We start from the raw sequence: 12,057 nt of genomic DNA on the forward strand, positions 1-12,057 counted from the left end.
AGAACCAGGCTCAGGGAGGGTTGAGCTGGGACTGGTTGGGGCTGAGGGAGCGAACCAGGAAAAAGACATGCTGTGGAGGGGAGCAGAGATCGATCACTAATGATTAAATGCAGAGTGGTGCATACAGAGCAAAAAGAGAAAGAACAGTGCATCATGGGAACCCCCCAGCAGTCTACGTCTATAGCAGCATAACTAAGGGATGGTTCAGGGTCACCTGATCCAGCCCTAACTATAAGCTTTAGCAAAAAGGAAAGTTTTAAGCCTAATCTTAAAAGTAGAGAGGGTGTCTGTCTCCCTGATCTGAATTGGGAGCTGGTTCCACAGGAGAGGAGCCTGAAAGCTGAAGGCTCTGCCTCCCATTCTACTCTTACAAACCCTAGGAACTACAAGTAAGCCTGCAGTCTGAGAGCGAAGCGCTCTATTAGGGTGATATGGTACTACGAGGTCCCTAAGATAAGATGGGACCTGATTATTCAAAACCTTATAAGTAAGAAGAAGAATTTTAAATTCTATTCTAGAATTAACAGGAAGCCAATGAAGAGAGGCCAATATGGGTGAGATATGCTCTCTCCTTCTAGTCCCCGTCAGTACTCTAGCTGCAGCATTTTGAATTAACTGAAGGCTTTTTAGGGAACGTTTAGGACAACCTGATAATAATGAATTACAATAGTCCAGCCTAGAGGAAATAAATGCATGAATTAGTTTTTCAGCATCACTCTGAGACAAGACCTTTCTGATTTTAGAGATATTGCGTAAATGCAAAAAAGCAGTCCTACATATTTGTTTAATATGCGCTTTGAATGACATATCCTGATCAAAAATGACTCCAAGATTTCTCACAGTATTACTAGAGGTCAGGGTAATACCATCCAGAGTAAGGATCTGGTTAGACACCATGTTTCTAAGATTTGTGGGGCCAAGTACAATAACTTCAGTTTTATCTGAGTTTAAAAGAAGGAAATTAGAGGTCATCCATGTCTTTATGTCTGTAAGACAATCCTGCAGTTTAGCTAATTGGTGTGTATCCTCTGGCTTCATGGATAGATAAAGCTGGGTATCATCTGCGTAACAATGAAAATTTAAGCAATACCGTCTAATAATACTACCTAAGGGAAGCATGTATAAAGTGAATAAAATTGGTCCTAGCACAGAACCTTGTGGAACTCCATAATTAACTTTAGTCTGTGAAGAAGATTCCCCATTTACATGAACAAATTGTAATCTATTAGACAAATATGATTCAAACCACCGCAGCGCAGTGCCTTTAATACCTATGGCATGCTCTAATCTCTGTAATAAACTTTTATGGTCAACAGTATCAAAAGCAGCACTGAGGTCTAACAGAACAAGCACAGAGATGAGTCCACTGTCCGAGGCCATAAGATCATTTGTAACCTTCACTAATGCTGTTTCTGTACTATGATGAATTCTAAAACCTGACTGAAACTCTTCAAATAGACCATTCCTCTGCAGATGATCAGTTAGCTGTTTTACAACTACCCTTTCAAGAATTTTTGAGAGAAAAGGAAGGTTGGAGATTGGCCTATAATTAGCTAAGATAGCTGGGTCAAGTGATGGCTTTTTAAGTAATGGTTTAATTACTGCCACCTTAAAAGCCTGTGGTACATAGCCAACTAACAAAGATAGATTGATCATATTTAAGATCGAAGCATTAAATAATGGTAGGGTTTCCTTGAGCAGCCTGGTAGGAATGGGGTCTAATAAACATGTTGATGGTTTGGATGAAGTAACTAATGAAAATAACTCAGACAGAACAATCAGAGAGAAAGAGTCTAACCAAATACCGGCATCACTGAAAGCAGCCAAAGATAACGATATGTCTTTGGGATGGTTATGAGTAATTTTTTCTCTAATAGTTAAAATTTTATTAGCAAAGAAAGTCATGAAGTCATTACTAGTTAAAGTTAATGGAATACTCAGCTCAATAGAGCTCTGACTCTTTGTCAGCCTGGCTACAGTGCTGAAAAGAAACCTGGGGTTGTTCTTATTTTCTTCAATTAGTGATGAGTAGAAAGATGTCCTAGCTTTACGGAGGGCTTTTTTATAGAGCAACAGACTCTTTTTCCAGGCTAAGTGAAGATCTTCTAAATTAGTGAGACGCCATTTCCTCTCCAACTTACGGGTTATCTGCTTTAAGCTACGAGTTTGTGAGTTATACCACGGAGTCAGGCACTTCTGATTTAAAGCTCTCTTTTTCAGAGGAGCTACAGCATCCAAAGTTGTCTTCAATGAGGATGTAAAACTATTGACGAGATACTCTATCTCACTTACAGAGTTTAGGTAGCTACTCTGCACTGTGTTGGTATATGGCATTAGAGAACATAAAGAAGGAATCATATCCTTAAACCTAGTTACAGCACTTTCTGAAAGACTTCTAGTGTAATGAAACTTATTCCCCACTGCTGGGTAGTCCATCAGAGTAAATGTAAATGTTATTAAGAAATGATCAGACAGAAGGGAGTTTTCACGGAATACTGTTAAGTCTTCTATTTCCATACCATAAGTCAGAACAAGATCTAAGATATGATTAAAGTGGTGGGTGGACTCATTTACTTTTTGAGCAAAGCCAATAGAGTCTAATAATAGATTAAATGCAGTGTTGAGGCTGTCATTCTCAGCATCTGTGTGGATGTTAAAATCGCCCACTATAATTATCTTATCTGAGCTAAGCACTAAGTCAGACAAAAGGTCTGAAAATTCACAGAGAAACTCACAGTAACGACCAGGTGGACGATAGATAATAAATAAAACTGGTTTTTGGGACTTCCAATTTGGATGGACAAGACTAAGAGTCAAGCTTTCAAATGAATTAAAGCTCTGTCTGGGTTTTTGATTAATTAATAAGCTGGAATGGAAGATTGCTGCTAATCCTCCGCCCCGGCCCGTGCTACGAGCATTCTGACAGTTAGTGTGACTCGGGGGTGTTGACTCATTTAAACTAACATATTCATCCTGCTGTAACCAGGTTTCTGTAAGGCAGAATAAATCAATATGTTGATCAATTATTATATCATTTACCAACAGGGACTTAGAAGAGAGAGACCTAATGTTTAATAGACCACATTTAACTGTTTTAGTCTGTGGTGCAGTTGAAGGTGCTATATTATTTTTTCTTTTTGAATTTTTATGCTTAAATAGATTTTTGCTGGTTATTGGTAGTCTGGGAGCAGGCACCGTCTCTACGGGGATGGGGTAATGAGGGGATGGCAGGGGGAGAGAAGCTGCAGAGAGGTGTGTAAGACTACAACTCTGATTCCTGGTCCCAACCCTGGATAGTCACGGTTTGGAGGATTTACGAAAATTGGCCAGATTTCTAGAAATGAGAGCTGCTCCATCCAAAGTGGGATGGATGCCGTCTCTCCTAACAAGACCAGGTTTCCCCCAGAAGCTTTGCCAATTATCTATGAAGCCCACCTCATTTTTTGGACACCACTCAGACAGCCAGCAATTCAAGGAGAACATGCGGCTAAACATGTCACTCCCGGTCCGATTGGGGAGGGGCCCAGAGAGAACTACAGAGTCCGACATTGTTTTTGCAAAGTTACACACCGATTTAATGTTAATTTTAGTGACCTCTGATTGGCGTAACCGGGTGTCATTACTGCCGACGTGAATTACAATCTTATCAAATTTACGCTTAGCCTTAGCCAGCAGTTTCAAATTTCCTTCAATGTCGCCTGCTCTGGCCCCCGGAAGACAATTGACTATGGTTGCTGGTGTCGCCAACTTCACATTTCTCAAAACAGAGTCGCCAATAACCAGAGCTTGATCCTCGGCGGGTGTGTCGTCGAGTGGGGAAAAACGGTTAGAAATGTGAATGGGTTGGCGGTGTACACGGGGCTTCTGTTTAGGACTACACTTCCTCCTCACAGTCACCCAGTCGGCCTGCTTTCCCGGCTGCTCGGGATCTGCCAGGGGGGAACTAACGGCGGCTAAGCTACCTTGGTCCGCACCGACTACAGGGGCCTGGCTAGCTGTAGAATTTTCCACGGTGCGGAGCCGAGTCTCCAATTCGCCCAGCCTGGCCTCCAAAGCTATGAATAAGCTACACTTATTACAAGTACCGTTACTGCTAAAGGAGGCCGAGGAATAACTAAACATTTCACACCCAGAGCACAAAAGTGCGGGAGAGACAGGAGAAGCCGCCATGCTAAATCGGCTAAGAGCTAGTAGCTACTCTAAGCTAGCGGATTCCTAAAAACACACAAAGTGAATGATGTGTAAATAATTTAGAGGTGATTCAGCAGAAGGAGTGCTTTAGTTAAGGCACGTAAAGATTACACTGGGAAACAAATCGTAATCTAGATAACTAGATCAATCTAACTGCGCAGATTAAACAGCTAACAGATACAGAAAAACACCGCTGTGCTCCGGAACAGGAAGTGATACAATACCGCAGTGAGAGCCAACCACCAGACAAACTGGACCTGTCAGAGAAGAACGCTGTCACGCTCTATTAAGGATCATCATTAATCAAGACAGATCAACACACTCAGTTGTGACCTCCATGACATGAGGCGAAATGAGGGTGGTTCATGAGATTCGTGGAATATTTTTTTGACAGTCAAAACCATGCTCCACGAAAATCACGAATATCACGCGTCAACACGTGCTATTAAGAAACCTATTCAGATGCGTTAAGTCACATTAAGAATGTCAGGAATGTGCCAACAATGACGCAATTATGACATTCATAACGCATCCTGCCTATGTGTAAACGCAGCATTAACTAGTAAAAAAAACCCTGACTTATACACCATAACATCCTGTACTATGAGTCAAGCTAAAGGCTCCTTGACACTTGCATGCATTTAACCCCTGCACTGCCACACAATTCTTCATGCAAATGCGGCTCCCTGTGTTCCGCTGGATGCTGTGCTTTTTGCTGCGTTATATAAAATAATTATTTTGGAGGGGATTAATCATTTGCTCTCAGAGTTTGGCTGATTGAAACCACCTCTAATCTCTATGGAATCACAGGAATTTTCTACAGCTGCAGCTGCTCTCTGTGCTTCACGACGTGGAGAACGTGTTTGGAATTGTCTCAAAGGTAATTATTTGTAATATTTATATTGTAATGGCTTGGTACAACAGTAGCATTTTCATTCCTTCTCATGAGTATTTGTACAATTATGTTTATTTTAGATTTAACATCTCGTCGTAATCTTTAAGTTGAGCTGTGCTGTGGTGCGCTGCGCTGACTCACAGTGGCACATAGTGTTTTTGAATAGTTTGCGCAATGTTCGTGTGTAGTTCACAAAATTAATGCATGCCAGAGATTTTGAACATTTAAAAATTTTCTTTGCGCACTTGCATAAAGCCGCGCACAGTTTAGAACTGTTTACGATGAATTTACGAGTTTACTCTCTGGCATGGCACTTTGCGTGCCAGTGCGTGGCTCAAATTCGTGCAAGTGTCAAGGTACCTTAAGGAAAGCAGGAGTCGGAGCGAGGTCCTGAAAATGTTCAAAGCAGGTTGGAATTTATCCAACCTTTCCCGACTTATGCAGAGGCACGCTGAGCACCACGTTAAGCCGTCAGGAGCTGTGTAGTCTGCCAAACACAGCTCAGTGTGAGAGCTGCTTGAGTTTTGTTTTTTCTTTCTATGAGTACAGCAGGTTCTTGTTCCACCCCCAAATGCTGTCTGATACATTATATGTGTCAGATAGTGTTTTCCCCACTGGTGTAACAGACACACCTGTTTTTGAAAGATGATGAGTTTACCGTCTCTGCACGCTGATTATTTAATTATCCTTGCAGAGTGTAATAATTAACTAGCTGAGGAACATTTCAACATGATTTGGACTTTGTCGGTGTAACTGTAACAACTTACGCTCTCTCCCGTTGTGGTATGATCCTTCTCGCCCACTTTCTCGGCTCCTCATGGGTCCGTGATCCCTTCCACCCTCTGCTCCTTCTCCACCTTGACCTGCCCCAGTTTGTCTGACGTGACTTTGAACCGGCGTTGATTCCAAGGACACATGTCCATTCTGGAAGCTGCTGGTCTTGAGAGACTTTATCTGTCATCAGACAATAATCTCATTTTAACTCGATGGTGCTGGTGTACAAGAAACACAACTGGAAATACTGTGCCGCTGTCAAACTGCTTATGGACCAGAATGTATGGTTCACAAAGGAACCGGGTCTTTGGTGTTTACGGTGATGTGACTACTGATAGAAGGAACATGTGAAGTTGTGGAGTGTGTATACGACCTTCTCAGGCTCAAATCAAATTCTTATAGGACGACACTTCACAGTGCAGAAGGGTAATGACACAGAACATACTGCAAAAGCAAATGAATGGAATATTCTTCACCTGTCCTCAACCCAATAGAACAGCTTCTACCTTAATTAAGACAAAAAGTCCCATGAATAAGCAGCAACTGAAGGAAGCCGCAGAAAAGTCCTAGAAAGGCATCTCAAGGGTGGAAACTCAGCAGTTGTTCACGTTCACAGGTTCCAGGCGTCAGGCAGTCATTGACTGCAAAGACTTTTCATCAAAATATTGACAAAACCCTTATATTTATGATGAGGTTACACTGTCAAATTACTTTTGATTTCAGAAAGGAATCAGAGCAGGTGGCTGAGTGGACAAGGAGCTGGCCTGCCAGTATGTAGACCTGGGTTTAACACCCACTCATGCTCCCAGTCTGTGTCCTCAGACAAACCACTTCATCTACACTGTCTCAGTCCACTCGGCTGTAAATGGCTACCGGCCGTGGCTGGAGAAGTAACCTGCACTGGACTGGTGTCCCAACCAGGGGGAGTTGTAGACTTTCACCCACTTAATAAGCACCAGCAACCCGTATGCAAGACTGACTTCTTCTCGAAGTGGAAGGAGTGTGTATGAAAATGTCTACAATTTCTTCATGGTAAACATGATATTTTGTTAAACCCTTTGAATTAAAGGTAAAAGCCTACATTTGATTGCTTCAGTTGTTGATTGCTTCAATTCATCTCCATTATGGTGGTGTTCAAAATTACAAAAACTGTGTCAATGTCCAAATCTTTATGTACCTGACTTTAATTTTGATCAGGACTGTGAAAGACTCAGGAGGATGCAGTTTGTACAAGCAGTTTACTGCGTCAGTCACCAAAACTCATCTTGTTCTGAATGTAATTTAGACATGATCACAAAGATTGTTTCACAAAGAGTAAGTAAGTAAGTAATGTTTATTTATATAGCACCTTTCACGGACAAGGAAAGTCACAAGGTGCTTCACAAAAGACACACAAATAAAAATTTTGAGAATAAAATACAATGTACATCACAATAAAATAACTCTAAGACACACACAGTGGTCATAAAACAGCCCTCTCACTACTAAGGTTTGAATGCCTGGAGAAACAGATGGGTTTTAAGTTTGCTCTTAAAAACATCGACAGAGTCCAGCGAACAAAGAGAAAAAGGGAGATCATTCCAGAGCCTTGGCGCAAAAGAAAGAGCGATCTCCTCAGGTCTTAAAGTGGGTACGAGGGACCCTCAGAAGGTTCTGATCCACTGACCTCAGGCTCCAAGCGGGAGCGTAGGGACATAACAGGTCACTAATGTAGGAGGGAGCCTGGCCATGCAAAGCTCTAAAAGTCAATACTAGGATCTTAAAATGGAAACGCAACGACACTGGGAGCCAATGAAGAGACTTTAAAATAGGAGAGATATGAGTCCTTCTGCTGGAGCGAGACAGCAGCCTTGCCACTCTGTCCATTTTTCAAATGATGAAGGTTCCCTTTACATCATAAAAAAAAATTAAAAAGGTAAAAAGAGGGATGCTTCTTCTCTGCCCAAGCAGGAAAATATCAAATCACCGTTAACCCCCTGCAGGTTACTGAAACACTGCTAAAACCAGTTAGAGCTCGACACACGGGTAGTTACCACAACATCAACTTATCTGTATATTACTTAGTCAACAAATGGAAGGAGCAAAGCTCCAATTGCCTTTCTCATATTGGATAATCATTTTCCCCCAACTGTCCTATGCTGTGTGTGACAGCTAGTTTACCCTATGAGTTAACCAACAGCCACCTGGTGAGTTAGTTAAACAACAGCTGCTCAGGCCATGTGACTTAAAATTTAATTTTTCATTCATTCCTTTTCTATACCCGCTTACTCCAATAAGGGAGGGGGGGTCTTGGCGCATATGCCATCAGACACAGAGAGAGGCGGGGTTACACCCTGGACAGGACACCAGTCTATCACAGGGCCACATTTATACAGAAACTCATTCATACACCTGTGTTCGATTTAAAAGTTTCCATTTCGCCGAACCTGCAGGTCTTTGGAAGTGGGAGAAGGTCGGAGTACCTGCAGGGAGCCCACGCAAACACGGAGAGAACATGCAGAGTCCACACAGAAAGGACCAGGTGGGAAGTGATCCCACAACCTTCTCGCTATGAGGCAACAGTGCTAACCACTAAACCACTGTGCCAGCCCAAATACAACTTTTATTGTAAATTAAAGAGACACACTGGTGGGTGTATACTTTAAATAGTAACTATAATAGGAGGATACGATCTAAAGAAATTATAATCTGACCCCGAAAGACAAAAATGAAAAAATGTCTCTGTTGTTTTGTTTTAATATTCAAACTGATGTAATTGTGATATACGTATGTGTTCAGGTTTGATGTCATACTCTCGGAGGTGGACTGACCAGGATAGAAAACAATCTGGCTAAAATCTAGTTTTTGCCATTCAGATTCAGAAACAGTCTATCTGGCTCGAATCCAGCTCAAGGTGGACTGCCAACCTCAGTCTGAGCGGGGTTTTTGGTATCCAGACCACAGAACTCTGTGTGGTTGAGAAAAGTGAAAAGCAGAACGGAGCCCAACAGCATTCATGCTTTTTTTTTTATTATTAAGTCGCAGAAATTGTTGAAAAAAACCTGTTCTGTCATAGAAAGTCCAATTAAAGGTGTTAAATGTGATGTCAAACTGTCTACAGATCATTTCTCTGTGTGGCAGCATCACTCAGGAATCATCCAGTCGCTCACATTTGGCTGTGGAGAGATTCTTGTGCGGCTACACTTCAAGCTGCAATTAAGATAAATGCTGATGGTTTTCATTTTTAAAAACTGACCAGAACCGTGGATAAATCGGCACAGCCCTCTGCAGTGACTGTGGGCAGGGCAGCGGAATGACTGCAGAGCTCCAGTCAATCCATACACGTCAATCCATACACTCGAGATCGATAAATTGTGACAAACAGGTGTGTTAAGATCACATTTTCCACAAACGTGCTCAGCTTGCACTATGTGACAACAGCAGTATGGCCACCTTTAGCACAACTGTGGTGGCTGCAGAAGACCTGCTGGTGACGTTACTGTACTTACAACAACACCACAACTCCATAGAGATGCAAAGGATTTCCAAAGTAGGTCAAAGGTCACAACAGGAAAATTAAATTTGAAATATTCAGCCATGGTTAAAAAAATGAAGAACAGCACGATGATGAAATATCCTGATTCACCACAGACAGCATCCTGGAGCCTCTGAGGTTTGCCAGGGTTAGGAGAAGGTTTCAAACCTTCAGTGATGGATACGTGATCATCGAACTTTATTACTATGATGAGAGTCTTTTCTCCGGCTTACTTAAAAATCTCTGTGCACTCTATACGTCTCTGTTGACGTGTATTCAAACACCTGCGCATTCACTGTGTTCATAGCGCAGCAGGAAAAAGTTAACTTCCTCAACCTTCTAGAGCAGGGGTGGCCAAGTTCGGCCCTCTAGAGCTACCTTCCTGACACTCTTAGTTATCTCCCTGCTCCAACACACATGAATCCAATGAAAGGCTCATTAAAAGTCTGCTAACGAGTCTTTCATTGGAATCAGGTGTGTTGGAGCAGGGAGACAACTAAGAGTGTCAGGAAGGTAGTTCTCGAGGACCGAACTTGGCCACCCCTGTTCTAGATGTGGAACCTGACGGAGGCCAGAGGATGAAACCTCTTCATGTCGATGACTGCACCCGTGTTCTGAGGTGTGGCACTCAGTCCTACCTTGCTGTTACCAAGTTGTTCCACTGAATCTACAGAGTCACAGAAGATCTCACTCTCAGAATCGCTGGTCAACACCAAACCCTCAGACACCCCAGAATCTACAGGGTCAGAACACACAAAACACATATCGACCAATCATAAAACACATGGACACGCCTTTGTCATTTTTGCTGAGCTTGATATTGACTTTTGTGCTTACGTCCACATTAGCTTAGATAATATCACCATGTTACTAGCTACAAGATGTCAGAATAAACAGCTGGGTTTGTGCTGCTACTTTTAAAAATCCTGAAAAAAAATTGTCATTTCTGGCTGCCTTATCTGCTCTCGGCAGCCACGAAGTGAAAAACAACATTGTTGACTCAAAAGAGGGAATAACCTTTATCCACACTTGATTAATGTGGGGAAACAACATTCACATGTTCTTAAGTAAAGAGAGGGAATAACCTTCATAGTGCTGGGCACTCCGTGTGTTGGCTCTGTGTGGGACAACCACAGCTAGGCCGAATTTAAAATAACTGAATCCTTAGAAGTGAGGGAGTGAAGAGGCTAAAGCTGGAGGAGAGTTTGGGATCTCCCAAGGAGAAAATTCTGAAATTTCTAACTGGAAATGGTATAGAGCTGCCACAAACGACTATTTTGATAGTTGACTAGTCAACAATTATTTGCGATTAGTCGACTCGTCGGATCATATGTAAATTGCAGCTTATCGCATTTAATCGACATTGATACATTATCGATTCCGTTTATCAATCCGATTCCTTATTGATTCCCTTATTGATCAATAAGGGAATCAATAAGGAACTACAGGTTTTCTATGTCAACAACATTTTATGGAGTCTTAAAGTAAATAAATATGAAATTGGTCACTGGATCCTTGATCTCTGAACTAGGGTTGCCAAGACTAGTCAACTAGTCACGACTACGTTGACTATTGAAACCATCGACAGCTAATTTAGTAGTCGACCAGTTGTTTATTTTATTTAAGTCTTTGTTTTTCTCTCAATTCATAGTTTTAGGCAGTGAGCCGTCCTGCCATCATTTGGACGTTCAAACTTTGAAAAAGATGGCTGATTAAAACAGTGGCCGTCTTGTTCAAAGCCTTTTAAAATGTGCAGTTTACCAAAGGAGCTGTTGATGTGTGTGTGCAGAGAGGGAGGGAGATTCCTGAACGGAGGCACGAGACGTTACATTCTGCTGAGAACCATCAATGCACGTGAGACAGCGAGCGCAGAGCAGACAGAAAGGATTTTAACTCGAGTGAACATGTTAAAAAACCAAACCAAACCATGGAGCTGCCTTTACTTCTCTCTGCACTTTCTCTACCTGTACGGGTCCGACGGCACCGTCCTGTTCACACCATGTGCGCATCGTATACTGAATTTATGAGATCATGAGATGAAATAAACGGTCAGATATCCTTAAAAAATTAGAATATATAGAACTGAGCAAAAATTATGCATACACGGGTTAAAAAACCCTGCTGTGGAGAAGCTGAACAGTGATGTTCAGAGGCACAGATCACAAAAAGCAGGTGAGAACTCTGAACTTTAACAGATGTTTTTATATTTATTTGTTCAATCTTGATCTTAATGCAGTGTTCAAGCACAAAACGTGACTGATGAGGAGAAAAAAAAGAATGATCTCATCACACTAAAATGAATTGGAGTCAGAATAAAAATACAAGCTGCTGATTTTTGTTATTTTTCAAAGTTATTATAAGCTGCAGCTATATGTTTGATTAATTTCAAAGTGAGTTACCTCTTATTTTATTCTGATTTATTTATACAAAAAATATGGGGAGTCAAATCAGCCTGTATTGTTCTGTTCAGTTTATATCAAAGTTTTCCTGCACGTCTGTGTCGTGTATTTTTTTCCTTCTTTATAAGAGTTTGGTGTTTGCATTTACTCCACAAAGTTTTAAAACATAAAATGTTCACACTTTTCTTTATAGCAGTTCTGTCATTTCAGAAATGCAACAGAAACAACCACAGATCAGAAAAAAGTTGGGACTATATGTAAAATGAAAATAAAATAAAAATGTT

At 41.5% G+C, this 12,057-nt stretch overlaps 1 protein-coding gene across 1 annotated transcript in view; it reads right to left on the minus strand.

Annotated features, from left to right (window-relative positions):
• Positions 1–12,057, minus strand: part of acbd4 (acyl-CoA binding domain containing 4) — a 131,947-nt gene that overhangs the window by 22,754 nt on the left and 97,136 nt on the right. The window contains exons 7-8 of the mRNA XM_034193158.1: positions 10,013–10,110; positions 5,854–6,040 (exon numbers count right to left, since the gene is read on the minus strand). Coding sequence (XP_034049049.1) covers positions 5,854–6,040; positions 10,013–10,110 — 285 coding nt within the window. The remainder of the gene's footprint in view (positions 1–5,853; positions 6,041–10,012; positions 10,111–12,057) is intronic.

Source organism: Thalassophryne amazonica, chromosome 18 (assembly GCF_902500255.1).
Source record: "Thalassophryne amazonica chromosome 18, fThaAma1.1, whole genome shotgun sequence".
Lineage (NCBI taxonomy): Eukaryota > Metazoa > Chordata > Actinopteri > Batrachoidiformes > Batrachoididae > Thalassophryne > Thalassophryne amazonica.